Consider the following 17,860-nt stretch of genomic DNA (forward strand, 5'->3'; position numbering starts at 1 on the left):
CCTTCAACAAATAATCAGGTTACTACTCATAAATCTCCACATACTCCAACTTGTTGCTCGATAATATTTTGTTAAATATTTTTACATGGTTAAAGAAAGGATGAAAAACCCTTTTATAATAGTTCTCCATGAACACTTTTTTTTTGAATCCCATTCAATTAAATATATTTTAAAAATGGTATTGTGTTTTATATTTTTCTTGGAGATTTAAGGTTGGAAACATTATCTCCATTTGTGCTGGTCATTGCCAGTTTTTTTTTTCTCTGACGTGAATATATTTTTGAAGTGGTATTGTGCTTTATATTTGTTAAACCATGTACTTGAAAATTTAAGATTGGACATATTATCTTCACATGCGGTGGTCAGGATTTTTATCCTTACCTTCTCTTTGTGGAAAGGTTACTTGGCAATGGTATAGAGAAATTGTTTGACTTCTCCATTGTTAGTTGTTAATCTATGACAAGATAACACAGGCTATATATATATATATATATATAATGTATGACAAGATAACACGGGTTCCTTGTTAGCTTCGTTGTTAGGTTATGGCTCAACATATAATCTGCTTAATCATTTTTGCGGACAAACACAAAACACAACTCTCAACTTAAATATTTTTGCCATTTGTTTTGTCTAACGTCTTCTTCTTTGTTAAGAGTTACATCATTGAAGTTAAACATCATCATGAGAGGGTTACAAGAGATGGTAAAAATCAGGACTTCTTACTTTGCCATCGGTAGAATGCTGATGACAACCAGCCTGCAACAATGGTACTCTTCTCTCTCTCTCTCTTTCTCTAAATCAAAGAAAACAAGGTTTCTGAAAACCCTCTCTCCCTCAAACAAGGGAGGGTCTCAAAAACCCAATGATCTCTGCTTGAGCAAGGGTTTCACTCGAGTGAGGGTTACGCTTGAGCGCAGACCTCGCTCGAGCGAAACGAGCAAGGGTTTCTGAAACCCACAAACCCTTGCTCGAGCGAATGTTTGTTTTCTCTCTGACCTCGTTCGAGTAAGCTTTGTTTTCCCTCAAACCCTCGCTTGGGCAAAGCTTTGTTCTCTCTCAGACCCTCACTCGAGCGAGGGTCTGTTCTTTCTCAAACATCGCTCGAGCAAGTGTTTTGGAACTAAAACCCATTCTAGGTTTTGAGGCTTTCAGCTTGATCTCAAGATCATTCTTTTCTTTCTTTTAGATTTTTGTAACACATGATTGTTTATTCTCCTTTGCAAGCTACCTTTTGCTACTGTTGTCTTATTCCATATTCCATACATCAAGCAATGTCGCCTTCCATAGCAGAAGCATCTAAAACAAGCAATTAATCGAGCTAAACGAGTCGGTCGAGTCAATCTCGAGCTCGAACACAATTGATCGAGTCAAGCTTGAGCTACCATTGTAAAGCTCGACTCGAGTTTGAACCCACATTGAGCTGACCAAAGCAAGTTTCAAGCCAATGTGAGGCTCGCCGAAGTCGGGCTCAACTCGACTCGTGTTCAGCCCTACTCACTCACCAATAGGAGGTTATGAGTAGGAGGCTAGCCCAAGTTAGCTTGAATTGCCTTGATAACTTACAATCTAATATTTTTTTATCTAAATATATACATAATTATATATATCTTTGTTATAATTAAAAAATACTTTATTCTAATCAATTCAGTTTAACCCTCCCGGGCTTAAGTATTGAGCAGTCAATCGGTTAGAGCTGGCCAGCAGAGCATGCTCGGTTCAAACCCAAGCTCGAACCTGAGCCTGACTTCTTATCGAGCTGGCCAGCCGATGCCTTATTTGTGACATGGTTGGCACATGTGTCAGGAATGCCTCCAAATACCCAAAAATGTCCCTTCCCAGCCGGTGTTAAACAACGTGAAAATAGAGGAGGGAGAGAGAGAAAGAGGCAGGCACCTCAAAGCCGGGAGGAAAGAGCGTGGGTGTTCCCCGTCAGGCCGTCACCGAGTACCGACCATTTGCTTCTTCTTCTTGTCCGCCTTTTCAACGTGGGATTTTTTTCGTTTCCCATTTCGCTGTGGTCCTCAATCTGGTCGCCTGACTTTTATATTTCCTGATCGTCTTCCTACCCATACCCCTCACAACGCTCAGATGATGGCGAGGAGTGCGTCTCCCACGATGCCCCTCCTTGCTGCTTCTCGTCCTTCCTGCACCCGATTATTCTCATGGTGCCCAGAGACCGATAGGAACTGGGGGAGTAGGAGGAGGACGTGGGGAACGCTGAATTACAGTGTTGGTGGGAGGCAGATTGTCTGCGCCTGCTCCGCTCCACCGAAAGGTTGGGGGGAAAGGCCTCCCCTTCTTAAGATCAATGTGAGTTGGTCCGCCTTCTTTTTCCCTTTCAATTGGACCTTCTTTTCCATTTTGTGTTATTGGTTGCCTTCCAGTCTGTAGTTGTTTCGTAGTTTCTTGGATCCATTGGATTCCTTTCTTTAGTTTTAGTCTTGTTAGAGTGCGTGCATGGGCAATGAAGAAGATGGGTATTATTTCTTGTTCCTTGTTGGTGACTTTTGGTCCATCTTTGTGGGCATTTATTAAACTTGCCATGGAGGGATGAAGGTGGATGTTCGGTTGAAATTTTGGCATCAATTGTTTCTGAATTCTGAAAGGTGATACGTGTCATGTCTACTTTTTTCCTTTTTTTCGAGCCGTCATTGCAGGATTCGTCGCGTGTAGAGGAGTATGCGTCTGTCAGTGGAGAGCCTGACGATGGCTCTGACGTTCTGATCGAATGTAGAGACGTTCACAAGGCTTTCGGCGATAAACAAATCCTCAGAGGAGTGAGCTTCAAGGTCATTTATTCTCCTTTAAATTGTCAATTTTGGTGCTGTTCGTTGAATTCTTGAACAATTCTGCACATGATTTTGTCCTTGGCATTTACTGAAGGGTGAATTTCATGGTAGCGTGGCACTATTGGCATAATCGCAGAAGTCTTTTTATGTGTACCTGGGCTGTTTTGATATTTAGTTTTTCTAGTCCAGAGATCCTTTAGTATAGATTTAAAAACCTGAAGGAAGAACTTTTGCTCGTACCTTCATCCTTAATGATGGCCTGTACTAAAACTCAAGCACTGGAAGATCCATAAAGATCAATATTTTGCTACGGACAAGAAAGGATTTGACAGAGCAAATGATCTTATATAGTGAGAATTGGAATAGAAGTTTATCTTTGTTCATTGATTGAGAAAAGCAAAATGGTTCATCATTTTATTTGAAAAGCCTAATAATGCTTTCTAGCAATTCAAGGACATGTCCATGAGCTTGATCATATCAGAAACAATTCTTAGTTTGTTCTTTATTGCATTACAAGAGGAGCCTTTTGGAAAGAAACACCAATTTATATTGAGGATTTTGGTATAATAGCTTTCCCAGGGAAGACTGACCTGATGTGGAACATTTACTGAATTGATGAAGGAAGGTTGACTGTTGACAGTTCAAAGACACAATTTTGAAGTCCAATTTTTTCCAAACTCCAAACCTTCCTCGGCCCTGTACACAATTTTCAAAAGGTATACAAATACACTTCCTGGATGGTCTAGAATCAGACAGGTAGAAAATGAATTATTAGTTATGCAGGGGAGCCTTCTTTTGTCAGGTTAAGGCGCCAATTGTTGGATCCTAGTTGCAGTGCTTGGCTTTACATTCAAACTGCTATCACCGTGTAATTATGATATCTCATTATTTTCAGATTTTTGGTTCAGCCTTAAACTTATCAAATAATTTATTTTCTTCTGTTTAACTCCCGAACACCCAGGCTTCTGATTACTAGTTTTTGCTTGTATGATGTGACCTCATTGCAGTCAGATACTGTGACCAAATTGCACCTAGTATGAGTGTATGGTCTATAAGAACAATCTCTAGTTAGATTCATATGGTTGCTCTTTCCCTTTGCTCTTTTTTTTTTTTATATATATACTTTTTTAAGCACCACTAGCAAGGTCCCCCCCCCCCTCTCCTTTAGATGCCCTCGAATTGTTAACTTATAGGCTGGTGAGTATCTATAAAGCAATATGTCCAATGGAGTTCATTCCTGCAAACAGTTGGTATGTTTTGACCTAAATAGAGACTTATTTGCACATACAGATCAAGTATGGAGAAGCTGTAGGCATAATTGGACCATCTGGCACTGGAAAGTCAACAGTACTTAAAATTATGGCAGGGCTTCTTGCTCCAGATAAGGTAAATGCTGTTACTCCACATGTTTTATTTATATATGATGAGAGTGCTGTGTCTATCATATGGTTGTACCTTCAATCTTTTCACAATGTGAATATTGTAAGATAAACTTGTCACTGAGACAAAAAGTTGCTCAAATTTTGGTTCATTTTTCTTGTGCAGGGAGAAGTTTTTATCTGTGGGAAGAGGAGGCATGGTTTGATTAGTGATCAAGAGATATCAGGCTTGCGAATTGGATTGGTATGTTGGTTGAAACAATCATGGACTTTTATTGAACAGTAAATATCATACAATCATTGGTTTGGTATAATGTTTGTAACCTTGTATGAACATTTGTAACTAGAAGTTTATACCATGACATTCAATAAACATGAAGTTTTGGAATCTCAGAAAATATGTTGGAATATGGAGCTTCTGAAGAAGACATTTGCTTTAAATATAATGTTCAAAACTTCAAATGCAGTTTTTAATATGTGTTTCTGTTTCTGGTTGACAGGTCTTTCAGAGTGCAGCCCTTTTTGATTATCTTAATGTTCGTGAAAACGTTGGCTTTCTCTTGTAAGCCACATTTTCAATTTGTTTGATGCATTCCTTTTATCTTAAGCTTGAAATAAGTTCACTGGCTTATGTGGCTTCTGTTCCTTTGAACTACAAGATATGAAAATTCAAGCATGTCAGAAGAGCAAATAGCTCAGCTTGTAACAGAAAACTTAGCAGCTGTTGGTTTGAAGGTATGACATAAAATAAATGCTACTTTATTATGATCAGCTTATTTCTTCATAGCTATAGTATTTTAAAGATCATTTACTTTTTATTCTTATGCAAATTTTTGTACAAGTATTCATCTGGTTTTTGAGTTTACCATTTGAGATATGTTGCCTATGTTATAAAGTATGTTCCCATCCACAGACTTCTGCAGAGATGAGAAAAATGGAGACTGTTCATGTAATATCTGTCATATAGACACTACAGGAAAGAATATGGGCAATATTCTTGTTTACTTTGTTAAAAGTAATGAAAGAGAATACACTGCTTATGCATGTCAAAATGGTTTATTTTCTTTGTCTCTATATTCTGATGATTTGTTTTATGAGCATATCACTCATGATATCTCTATAGGTCCAAGTTTTATCATGCGTGTGATGAACCAATTTTTTCTTGGTGCAAATCTATTCCAATTCTAACTTCTTAAGTAGTTGGTAATTATTATAGGATGTTGAGGAACGATTGCCTTCAGAGTTATCTGGTGGTATGAAGAAAAGGGTCGCATTAGCTCGCTCCATAATATTTGACAACACCAAAGATAAAATAGAGCCTGAGGTAATTTACAAATATGCTTCTTGTCATCTAACATTTTATCTCATATGTCGTTGAGTTGTCGCGTAATGTTCATTAATTTCCATCATGTATTAGCTGCACCTTTAATTGTTTGAATACATGTTCATGCACAAGCTTACCCTTAAAAAGGAGCTTTAACTCTTGTCATTAGCTTGCTCAGATAGCTATTGTTTCATCGTGTGCGCTTCTGACTGGTTGTTCTGAAATGTCTCGACCAATCTTGCATCTTGCCTTGGATCCGGAAGGGTAGATTCAACCAAGAAACCTCAACTCAGAGTTTCATGGTTCTAGAACAGAATTAGTACCTCAAAAAGGTGTTGGATACACCTTTTTGCCTGGATAGTTGGTGCTGATTTTGTATTTGGGGGCATATTTCAGTATTCAGAAGTGCATGCTTCTGAAACACCCTCTTTCTGCTTATATGTCTTTGTTCTAATTATTCTACGTTGACTGCATGTATTTTTTTTCTGCAAATGGAATTTCATATCCCATGGGTTATGTTACAGTGACAGGCCATCAATCTGATGCTATAATAGCATGCATTTGACCATATCTGATAGTTAGATGCACTTGATTGTGTCAGATATCTTCAGACTTGGATATCGACCATTTCTCAGAAAGAAGGGGAGATTAGAAGCCACAGAAGAAAGACTTCATATTCACTTGGTCTAGAGTTCGCCAATCTTATTGCAGCTATGTTGCACATAATTTCAACAGCTAACTTTGTTGACATTTTAATTTTTCATGGCAATAACTTAATATAGGGAACAGCCTTCAGAGATTACTTTGATTCTGCCTGTTGATATGGGCGAACAGAGGGTTGGAATGGCCCTTTATAACAAATGACCAGTGGCAGTTACGTTAGATATGCTGCTGTCATGTAGCCCATACTACTATTCTTGAATTGCTAGGTTATGACACATATTGGTATGATCTAACAGGATTCAAGGACCTTTTAAATTTAATTCATTATGTTCATGCTGTTTTTTTTTTGTCAAAATGATCTTTTTAGCTGCATATGAAGAGCATCCTTCTTACATTTTGATAATTAATTTTTTTCTCTCCATCCCTGCCTCTGTTGGTAGTCAATTCCAACTTGCAGAATTCTTGTTCCAAACTGACGACAAACCAAGTCTATTTCTATTTCGGCTTATTTCATCCTCTTAGGGTGCACAGTCATGTGAGCACTAGCTGGGGTCCTGTTGCAGAAAAGGCCAGCCGGGAATCACAGAACATCAGGATGATGTGATATCCCTTCTAACTGTGTAGTTTTTCTTTTTCTTTGTCGTTTGTGGAACAAATATCTTACAAATGCAGGTAAGCATGCTGATGAGATCAAAAAAGCTGCAGTCCCAAGACTCAAACAACTGATTTGCACATTCTTTTCCAATATTCAATTAATGGCTGTGAAAATGGTCTAAGCAATTTATGGACATAGTGAAACATCGAAAGCATGTTTGCATGTAATAATGTATAGAAACTTTTAAATGTCTAAACTCATCAGCGTAAGCATTTTTGTGTTTGACCTTCAGGTTCTTTTGTATGATGAACCCACTGCTGGACTAGATCCAATTGCCTCAACTGTAGTTGAGGATCTTATACGCTCTGTTCATGTGCAAGGCAACGATGCTACTGGAAAGCCTGGCAAGATAACCTCTTATGTGGTCGTCACACACCAGCATAGCACCATAAGAAGAGCAGTTGACAGGTTCGAACCTTATCTTTCAAAGTGGTTACAGAAGAAATACTTTGTTGAAACGACAGAATTGGCTTTGGTTGATGACAACTTCGGTGGACTTATTCTACTATTTGTCGTCCTTCCTTTTTGTTTTGTGCTGCTTGTCATCAGCTTCATACACATTGTGTGTTCCCTCTGTGTAGGTTGTTGTTCCTACATGAAGGACGGCTTGTTTGGCAAGGCATGACACATGAATTTACAACATCAACAAACCCTATTGTTAGACAGGTGAAATTTGCTTAGTGTAGTATATGTACTTCACGATCTAATTTTATCTATCTGCACAGAAACTTATGTGATGGCCTTATATTGTTGTTTGCAGTTTGCTTCAGGAAGTTTGGATGGGCCAATTAGATATTGAATGATGCAGTGTAAAGTCAATTTCATGGTTGGCAAGGTTATTGGACGCCCTGAAATCAGTTTTCCCTCGTATGTTGGCGAACTTCAGTGGGTTCGGGAGATTTTTTATGGCAAAGTTGATTGTCAACACCAGAATGTGTAGGTAACAGATTCCAAAAAAAAGCTTGCTGCTTGTCTGCCACATTTCCAGGGGCAGCTTTTTCTGACTCAGAGATTACTGGCGGCCATACGACAGATGGAGCTGGTGAAAAATAGCTAAAGAAAGACATTGCAAACATTCGGCTAACAATTGCTGTCTACAGTCAATCCAGTACATGAAGTGTTCTTCTGTGAATTTTTCTCAATAATAAAATGCTGAAATTCATTGGCGGAGAAGTCATCATGTATCACTTGCACCAGCAAGACACCCATTTCTGTAGTAGTATTTTATTACAAGTTTTACTTCTTCTCCCTCCGAAGTATTTAAACAGATTATGTCAATAAATATACGTGTTTAACTGTTTTAAATCGATATGTCGACACTGAGATTTGAAACAGGTAAATACATACATTTATTATTTAAATTCAATTACTAAACAAGAAAATTCATTCATACCAAAAAAGGACAAAATATGAGTCTCTCATGTCCAATTTTGTTCGAATCTGCACCTATCACCAGGTATGTTGACATGGGCATGGCTAAAGGAGCGTGCGTGTGATATGAGGTAAAGAAAGATGTTTGTGTTATTGCAATGGGAATCTGACCTTTGCCAGATTTTTCTAATCGCCTGTCTCGAACCCATGATCGAAAATTGTTCCCGATTGTCATTGGTGGTTTCTCGGTCTCAGGCGGAGGCCCTCATTCAACCCTTTGTCTTTTAAGGTCCTTCAACTTGCATGTTTTTTTATATTACAGAAAGTTGGTGTCTTAGAAATTCAAAACAGAGACTTGGCTGCTATTAGTTTCTACCCTGTCTATTGGGTCAACCCCCTCAGAAACATCATCTGAGTCTATTTGACAGTTAACTTTTATAAAGGTTATTACCGATACTACATTAATGTACATTGGTACTTGGTACCTACTATTCTGCTCGCGCTACATTTGATGTGAATTTCCAGTTAAAACTTGTTTAGGTAAACCAAATGTGGTTATTTACGGGGATATTAGAACTTGAGAAACTCATCGATGTACATTGATCACGGACACGGGAAGGCGCACATGCAGCCATGCATCCGAAGGCAAGAAACGCAATTCCACTAGTAGCAAGTCACTTTCAGCAAATGATGATACACAAAAATCCTCATGCAGTAACGATCAAGAGATCTAGTGGTTTTGTGTTGGAATTAGTTAAGAGGGTCTTATTAAATGCTTATACACATAGATTTTTAGAATTATGAACCATGCAAAATATTATTATAAACTTGAAAAGATTATTGAGATCAATGAGATGTGATATTCGACAAATTAATGGCTCGAAGTGAAGAGCCAATGGATCACTTTTACTGAAGCCACATGATCGGACACAACACCATGCCTTGGTTGAGGGTAGCTTCGTGCAACCTCCTATTTTCGTCAATTGGAGCTCTTATTCCATGTCATAAACAAGCTGACAAAGCCTAGTCTCTAGGATTTTCGCCGGCATCCAGTCTCGAAAGAGTTTCACCCTAATGCAATCCTTGTGAAGGCACCTTTAGCTCAACAATGTCTTCAAGGATGAAAATTTGGGTGTCTTCACCTATGAATAGGATGCCAATAGATCAGATTTCTATCAGATATCTTACCAAATTGCTTAAAAAGAGTTCGAATATACGAAAAAATTAATGTGATTAACAAATCACTTTTGTTTCAAATTTAAGAAATGACATTTGATCTGATTAATGTTTGGATTCGGTTTTAAATAAATACGAGATTGGATTCAGATTTATATCCCGTTTAATAAAATATTTGTATCCAATATCCTTAAAATTTAAAAATCGGTCCATAACATATTACAAGACAGTTCAAATTTGGTTGCAAATATAAAAGTCGGAGTCAGCTTTAGGTGTGAATTTAAAATCGGATTTGAGATCATATTCGAATTCTGAATTTAAACATAGAACTCAGATGCGGCATCAGACCTAAGAACCCTTTTTCTTCAAAAGTCTTGACTAAGAAGTTCAAGAATTGCCGTAGAAAAACACATTTACATCCAACCTTTCATTTTTAAATCTCTATTAAATTTGATTTACATATCAGAGAAACATATTCTGTAACTACATAGTAAACATATTAGGTGCCTACCAGTTCTTTCTAAGAATGCCATTAAAGTGGCTTTATGTTATGTATGCATCGCCTCTTATATATATATTATATATATAGATAGAGTTCATCCTGTTTCTGTATTTGGATGTGGATCTCAGTTCAGACAACGATAATGCAAGATCCGACTACTTGACAGCCAATGGTACTGTTGGTGAATGTCACGCCTTCTATTTAACCACGATTTTCGCAACCGTTTGGATTCCGAATGTGTTCTCGCCTGAAACCTACGCTAAGGTAACATTCTGGGTTTCCTTTCTTGCCCAAAAGCTTTATAATATGTCCGTGCAACTCCTGCTGCTGTTGCCTTGCTCCAGAGCCTTGGAATCCAAACCGTGGTGGCTGATTCTTTTGATGACGAGCAGTTGCCTGGGCGCTATTTCCCTGGAATCCTTATCGTTGTGGCCAAGGAGACGTCTGATAGTATTTTTATATAGCTAGTAGCGTTGCCTTCTCATGCTGAATTCAATTCATGTCTGCACATTACAGTATTCATCTGAATTGAGCGCCATGATCATAACCGGTGGCAACAACACCAGGACAATTTTCCCAATTTAAAGCAGAAACAGCTACAAGAACAAGTAACGAGAATGTAAGAATGCAAGAATTATCGTTTCAAGCAGAAACAAGTCTTGTTCATTTAGCCGGCGAAGATCAGCCACACAAGAACAACAAAAAGAAGAGAAAGGGAGTTTCCGAGTTTACCAAACACGGTTCCAAATGGACGGGTTTCCCGCTCTAAGGACGGCTTCAGGCGAAACCTTTTTCAAAGCAGTACCCGATCATGTCCCTGGCGCACCAGAAACATACTCCAAAAGGTATGGGAGGGAATATCGTTCAAAACCTACGTTTCGGAAATGAAATGGGGGCATGTTAGACATTTCACCATAATCCCCCCCACCCCCTTCCTCTCTCTCTCTCTCTCTCTCTCTCTCTCTCTAGGGTTTTGCTCGTCTCCTTCCTGCTTCCTCTGCAACACCTGAGAGTCGGAGACTCGGAGTAATGGAACCTTCCTCTCCGTTGCGTCTCTTTCTTTCCTCCATCTCCTTCTCTGCGTCGAAATCCTGCGGTGAGGGCTTTATTCTCTTTAACCCCATCGGTTTCGTCTTCTTAATCCATCTCCTCGTCGTCGCCGTCTCGGCCGGCAACGATATCCACCCCGGCGACTCGGAGGCTCTCCTGCGCTTCAAGTCCGCGGTTTCGGACCCTTCTGGTTCCCTTTCCGGCTGGCGGACGGGTTCGACCTGCGATCTCTGGCCTGGCCTCCTTTGTTCCAACCGAACTGGCCGCGTTATCCGCCTAAACCTCCCTTCCTGCTCCCTCCAAGGCCCTCTCCACCCTTCTGTTTGCGCTCTCCCCGCGCTCCAGTCGATCTCTCTCTCCGGAAACCGTCTTTCCGGTGAGATTCCCGCCTGCCTTGGCGACCTCCGCTCCCTTGAGACGCTCGATCTCCGAGGCAACCTTCTCTCCGGCGCCGTCCCCCTATCCTTATCCGGCCTCCCTCGTCTTCAGCACGTGGACCTGTCCCGGAACGAACTTTCGGGCACGATTCCTTGCTTCAGTGCAGCCGCAGCTACGCTTTCTTTCGTCGACCTTTCTGTGAACTCGCTTTCTGGCGGGATCCCCTCATGCATCTCTCGTCTCCGCTCTCTAAATGTGCTCAACCTGTCCGTCAATTCCTTTCGATCCCCACTTCCGCCCTTCCTCAGGTTCTCGAGTGAGCTCGCTGTCCTTGACCTACACTCGAACGATCTCTCTGGCCGAATCCCAGTAGAATTGTCGGACTCTGGCAGCTCGTCAGGGTTAGTGTTTCTGGATCTCTCCTTCAACAGGTTCTCCGGAGAGATTTCGGCAGGGGTATTTGAGCTGCGTCTGCTTCAGGCCGTCATCCTTTCTCATAACTCGCTTTCCGGTGACATTCCGGCGTCGGTCGGCAACCTGACGAACTTGCAAGTCCTGGACTTGTCCGTCAATTCTCTGAGCGGATCGATCCCTCTGAGCCTTGTCGGTTGCTTTCAGTTGGTTGAATTGAAGCTTAAGGCAAATAACCTCTCCGGATCGCTCCATCCCGAGCTTGACGCGCTCTCGAGCCTCAGGATTCTTGATTTGAGTGACAACCGGATCTCCGGAGAGATCCCACTGCCGCTGGCCGGCTGCAAGTCGCTTGAGATCGTGGACCTCAGCAGGAACGCCTTCACTGGCGAGTTTGCCGATGCCTTCCTCAAGTGGACTGGCCTCCGGATGCTTTCACTTGCTGGAAACAACTTCCAAGGCGAGCTCCCTAGCTGGATCTTCTCCTTCGATAACCTCCGAGTGCTTAACCTCTCTCGCAACAATTTTTCCGGCGCCATACCTGAGAGCGTCCTCAACGCCGACTCTGTCCTCGCCCGCGGCGGTGATCCTCCCGGTCTTTTCCTGGAATTCCACCCGGTTGTCGTGGTCTCGATTGAGATTGCCCCAGAAAATCGGCAATTAGGATTCAGTTATGATCTCTTGTCGGTAGTAACAATCGACCTCTCTGGAAACTATTTGTCCGGGGAAATTCCGGCTGGCTTGTTGAGTCTGAAGGGTGTGGAATATCTCAACCTCTCCTACAATTCGTTTTCCGGCGGGATTCCGTCGGGTTGGGCAAATATGAGCGCGTTGCGCAGCCTGGACCTCTCCCACAACTCGTTATCCGGCCAGATTCCAGCAGATATCTCAGACCTTGAGAACCTGACCTTCCTGAACCTGTCCTACAATTGCCTCACTGGCTCTGTGCCTGAGAAGAAGCGGATTTGGAGCTTTCAGGGGGCATTCGTGGGTAATCCGGGGCTCTGTGGAGAAGGTTGCTCTGGAAACGATATTCCGGTGCCAGTGGTGAGCGACGGGGAAGAATTCATGTCGATGACCGCATTTGCTGTAAGCGCGGGGATGAGCTTCTACCTGTCGATTGGTGCACTTTTCCTCTGGCCTCAATCGAGGAATTATGTCCTCCGTCCATGGAAGCCAGAATCCTGAGGTGGCTTTCCGGCATTAGTTTCTTCATCTGGAGGCAGTTTGTCGTCTTCTGGGACGTGGAATTTGCCATTTGAGAATGGTGAGTTGGCATGATGAAGTTTGATATGTTGGGGATTGGTATCTAATGGCATCTATCTTGAACGCGTGGTGGTTTGGAAGTCTGTTGGATGGTAGACATGATTTACGCACTGCAAAACTTACAATCCACAGAATCAAGAGTGGGAATTTGTGATATTTTGTCGAGCATTTACTCTGCAGGCAGATTAACTTAAATGGTGAGCAACTGCTCACTACGTATGGGGTAAGAAGGGTAGGGATCCATGCAGAATTGAATTCTTTTCGTTGTTGGGATGCTTGGTTTATGGACTTCAAAGCTGATTCCATTGATTAAAGATTTTTGCTCCATAAGTTGCACAATACTGAGATCTGTATTTTGAGGGAAAAGTAATGGATGGTGGTAAATGGGTGGTTGGAAACAGGGACAGCGTTTTAGATATTGACACCAATTTTCTCACTCCATGATGTTGATATTAAGTGCTGCGATTCCATGGAAACTTCTTCCAATATTGTGAAGGGTTGATTAAGATAATTCCACTAGAAAGAACAACGATTTGTACATATGCAGTAAATTGGTTTCCAATTTTTCAGCTTCCAGAAGTGGAATGGTCAAATGATTTTTGTTCTGTTTTTACATGTCAGAAACAGAAGGAGCCTATTTGCTTCTGGAGTGCTCGTGTTGTGGAGGGAAGGCGTTGGTCTAAAAATTTGAAGCCCGAGGCAAGTTAAAGTTTTCCCGTTTCTTCTGTTTCTCTTTCTTCTTGAAAAAGGTCTTTGTTCAAATAAATACTTGGAAGGAAATAATTATCATACATTGGTAAATCTCTGCTTTAATGCTCGTTTGGGATATTTTAGCGTATTAAGAATTACGATTGCATATGTAGAAGTTAAGTAGTGGGGACTATAGCCATGTGCATGCATATGCTTTTTGCTCACACGACAATGAATTAATGTAGGAAAAATGCACTTCTAGTTGTTTAGTGGTCTGCTACTTGCAAGTGTCATTTGATACATGTGGATTTCCTGTGCAAATGACGAGCTGAAATATACTGCATTATTTAGTGATTTGATGTATCTTAATTGTTGCTTCATAGGCATGAAGCTTGCCTGATTGAAGTGGGAGGACCAAAAGCTTGTGATGTTCATTGTGCACTTTAACGAGCAATCAATGAATATCAATATCTGCCAAGTTGTCACTTGATAATTATTTGATCTTATGCTTTATCTTGTCGTAGTTGATCCTGATTTAACAGGATGACTTGACTATAGCTTCACTGCTTTGTCTTGTCGTAGTTGATCCTGATTTAACAGGATGACTTGGCTATAGCTTCATTGCTTTCTCACTTTTATTTTTTCAATTGCTGCATGTTTTTGTTTTATTCCATTTGTAAATCCATCTTAATCATAAGGTGGAGTTTTCTAATCTACTAATGAAAAGCCAACAGTAGTGATGGGGGCTAAATTAAATCCATAAGAAAATGTCAGTTCATAGTTGGCAGGCCCTTGAATCTTACCCGTATCAGTTGGCTACTGGGTCATGGGTCAGGGAATTGACTCGGTAACTCGTCCTGGTCAAGCAATAAATTTTTTATCATGTATTTTTGTACTACGAATTAACGAAGAAATGGAATATATCGATAAAATGACAAATAAATACCAAGTAACATAGTAAATATAATCAAATTTCTAGAGTTGATGAACACAACTATACAAAATAACAAATTAATAATTAAAATGGTCGGATTAGTTTATTTCTAGTAAACAACTATAGTTTATTTCTTAGTGATTGAGTAATAGTGTTGCTGAATGAAACAGTCTACAGTCACACGATCCTGAGCTGATTCAACCGCTTCAGCCAATACGGAACCTAGTCTTGTAGGAATATGGTTGCATTTGTGTCAACATTTGACTCTGGACCAGTCTATAGCTATCCAAGTCAAATGGGACTATTCCTGACTCAACTCGTCAGGTTTGTCAACTACGCATAGGCCTATAATTAGCTCTAACGCCTTGTGATGGCAATAATCTTGGTACGAGTACCAGTCTACCATTAAAAACGTCTAAAAGATAAACCGCCTCCAATTATTGTCTTGCTAAACATCCTGTGAAGATGATGAATATTGCTCCTTAGTCTCAGTGTCAAACTTTGTTCTACGTACTTACCTGGTATCCTTTTTTTTTTTTCTCAGGAAAAGCTTATCTTTAGCCGGGCAAGTTCCGACGAAATGAGCAAGCTGTATCTACTCATTTTCAAGCTTAGGATATTTGAAGTTCATGGATGCTGTATAGTGCAATTGATCACCATTCCAAATCCTTAGTGGCAGTTGGGCTCATGCTGACGTTTGACACTTCCTTTACAAGTCCCTTAAGTCTGTACACGTCATTCCTATGTTCAGCATTTAGATAAATGTACAAAGGTTGGCTGCTGTATTATGTGTTTGTTAGTTCCAGTGTTCGTTTCAAAAAGACGCTGAATGAGAATGGAGCCCCTGAATAAAAAATACTGCGCGTCCAGATTTTCATTGTTTCCATCTATCACTGAATGTGCACCATGAATGTCTTGTTCTCCAAAACACTATGTTGCTTGCTTTCACTTCCACTTTAATACCCCATATTTTGTTGCTTTGAAGAGGCCAAAGCGCCTTTCTTTTTTTCATGTTCCCGAGGTCTAGGGCTGCTTCAGGACATCGGTAGAAAGCAAGATAAGTGTTGTGCATCAACTGTTTGCAATGTAGAGAAGTGGTGCTTAGTTTCACTAGCCTGCCAGTTCAACCAGCGACACTACCCTATCGGGGCCTTGAAGGACTCGATGGTTAGTGGAATGGCTCTAGATGGAGGGACTTACAATTCGCTTTTGGCAGTTATTGCTTCCCTTTGTGACTCCTCTCCTGTTGCAGGGTTAGAATGTTGTCTGAGACACCCTTGATTTCAGTTGGCAGCATGTGATGTTGTGCATCTTTGGTTCATTCATGTCTTTACGCCAAATGAGGTTCAGCCGGTTAGAGGGACCCACTCGTTGCCTTTGTCACGACTCTTGCAGCTGCAACCGCAATCCTAGAACCAAGAACCACAATAAAGGTTGCAGTTCAGCTATGATTAACCGTGAGAGGATCAAACAACTCAAGTGGTACTCGATCCTTTTATGTTTGAGCCAAAAGCTTGATTAACCGAAAGAAATCATGAATTTAATGCATGTCATCTCGATTAGGCTTGGGTATGCATATATGGGCCCATGGTATGAAGTATGGGTCGCCGGTTTTAACATTGTATGGTTCTTTTGGTTCTGTTCTATAGCCATGCATTTGATGTCCCTTGTGCACATGCCTGTCAAGTGTGGCGGTCTATTGAATCTTTGCTTGACCAATTTTTTTTGGGAGAATGCACTTACTATTGCCTCCAAGCGGCACTGGGTCGCTTGGGATGGTACCTGTATGCTCAAAGCTAAAGATGGTTTTTAGATGTTCTGGATCTGCAGTTTCAGAGTATTCCTTTGGTTTTTAAGCGGTGACATGCTACCCGTCAAGTTGACTACTTTCCGAGAAATATTAACTGCCTTTGGATTAACGGCCTGTGCCACAACATTGCTGAAAAATAAACTTCCGAGAAAAAAATGCAATTGGTGAAAAATATTCTCAGTTGTTGCACAACATTGCTAACTATTCTCAGTTCTAAAACTTGTTTATCCATTAGCTGTTTTGTTATGCGTGATCAATTTCTCTACCATTTGTGTTTCATGCACTGTCACAGTGATGCCTACAGAGGAGGAAAGAGAATTGAGATCATGTTTGTGCGCGTCTTGTACCTTATTAGACGATTATTTTGATGTCGGTGGATGATTCATCCATACTGAGAAGCTGGATTTAAATGTGTTAAAAACATCATTCATAGTCATTCAGGAATTGCTTGGACTTACTATGCATTGCCAAATACACTGTATTACATTATGTGATATGTTGAGGGATAGAAATTTATTAGAAGGTGGTCATGACATAAAGTAGAAGAACATATTGCTACATCTTTTTAGTCGTTGGACATGAACACAATCGTGCATGTCAAATGCATTTCAACATCAAGGACAGACAATTAGCGAGTATGTTCGTCTTATCTTGCATGTAATTTGTTGAGTGGGGAAAGATCACATCTAACGACTAGACATCAATTGGAGACGGTCTTTTTCGTCAACTTCATGGTTCTCGTTGTTGATAACACGTTTATCTTCTTCTTCATCTTCTACATTTTCTTCCTTTTCGGGTCACTTTCTTCAATGCACCAGGGGTTAGATCAATTGAAAATGAGTGGATAGTGTTAGAATTTGTGAATAGAGCAAGAAAAAAAAAATTCTGTTGAATGTTTGAGAAATGCAATAAGGGTGATTGAAATTTTCCATCTATTCATGATCCTAGAAAGGCCGCTTTGTATTTTGCCTCAATGGGTATACCATAGCTGTTTTGGCTAGGGGCTAGTGAAAAGACATGTTTTTATTTGATTTTCATGGATGGTTATGAGCCAGTGAAAAAACATATATCTAATTCTATTTCTGCTATCCTGTCTTAAGTGGTGGGACACTGTAACTAAGTTAAAGGTGCACTGCTACCATCGATGACGCTGATGCAGTTTAAGATCCTGAAAGTGGGGAGAATGGAGGGCCTTCGGGCTTCATTTCTGCACTATGGATTATTAACCTCCTGAAAAGCCGTTTTGTATTTTGTTGCAGGGACTTTTAGTGGAGATCACCACTAGAATTCTATAAACCTTACAAACAATGGTGTAACTAGAAAAAGCACTCATTGATAAATACTCATATCTGGAGGAGCACCCTATATATGTATGACAGTGAATATTAAATTTGCCAATGTAAAATAATGAGATTTTAAGGAGCTGGCATGGGCACCTGCCCACACCAACCACATGTGG

At 40.5% G+C, this 17,860-nt stretch overlaps 2 protein-coding genes across 6 annotated transcripts; both read left to right on the forward strand.

Annotated features, from left to right (window-relative positions):
- Positions 1 to 1,864: 1,864 nt before the first annotated feature.
- Positions 1,865 to 8,052, forward strand: LOC116251666 (protein TRIGALACTOSYLDIACYLGLYCEROL 3, chloroplastic). The gene is made up of 10 exons (XM_031626053.2): positions 1,865 to 2,313; positions 2,661 to 2,792; positions 4,083 to 4,178; positions 4,338 to 4,415; positions 4,672 to 4,733; positions 4,831 to 4,906; positions 5,388 to 5,495; positions 7,046 to 7,221; positions 7,395 to 7,479; positions 7,574 to 8,052. The coding sequence occupies exons 1-10, from the start codon at positions 2,092 to 2,094 to the stop codon at positions 7,610 to 7,612; spliced, it is 1,074 nt and encodes a 357-aa protein (XP_031481913.1). The 5' UTR covers positions 1,865 to 2,091; the 3' UTR covers positions 7,613 to 8,052.
- A 2,674-nt stretch (positions 8,053 to 10,726) lies between these two features.
- Positions 10,727 to 13,671, forward strand: LOC116250704 (leucine-rich repeat receptor-like protein FASCIATED EAR2). 5 transcript variants are annotated; one of them, XM_031624546.2, is made up of 2 exons: positions 10,727 to 12,968; positions 13,589 to 13,671. In XM_031624546.2, exon 1 carries the CDS (start codon positions 10,892 to 10,894, stop codon positions 12,887 to 12,889), a length of 1,998 nt encoding a protein of 665 aa, XP_031480406.1. In that variant the 5' UTR covers positions 10,727 to 10,891; the 3' UTR covers positions 12,890 to 12,968; positions 13,589 to 13,671. The 5 variants fall into 5 exon arrangements, with proteins under 5 accessions (XP_031480406.1, XP_031480403.1, XP_031480404.1 ...); XM_031624543.2 differs by having other exon boundaries at positions 10,727 to 13,199; positions 13,589 to 13,670; XM_031624544.2 differs by having other exon boundaries at positions 10,727 to 13,190; positions 13,589 to 13,670.
- Positions 13,672 to 17,860: the final 4,189 nt, after the last annotated feature.

The sequence above is a fragment of the Nymphaea colorata genome, chromosome 3 (assembly GCF_008831285.2).
Source record: "Nymphaea colorata isolate Beijing-Zhang1983 chromosome 3, ASM883128v2, whole genome shotgun sequence".
Lineage (NCBI taxonomy): Eukaryota > Viridiplantae > Streptophyta > Magnoliopsida > Nymphaeales > Nymphaeaceae > Nymphaea > Nymphaea colorata.

Bases quoted from the DNA above. Each gene is read 5' to 3' on its own strand.
- LOC116251666 (XM_031626053.2), top strand. From the start codon at position 2,092: ATGATGGCGAGGAGTGCGTCTCCCACGATGCCCCTCCTTGCTGCTTCT. The intron at 2,314-2,660 runs GTGAGTTGGTCC...CCGTCATTGCAG, and splicing joins CTCCCCTTCTTAAGATCAAT to GATTCGTCGCGTGTAGAGGA. The intron at 4,907-5,387 runs GTATGACATAAA...TAATTATTATAG, and splicing joins TAGCAGCTGTTGGTTTGAAG to GATGTTGAGGAACGATTGCC.
- LOC116250704 (XM_031624546.2), top strand. From the start codon at position 10,892: ATGGAACCTTCCTCTCCGTTGCGTCTCTTTCTTTCCTCCATCTCCTTC.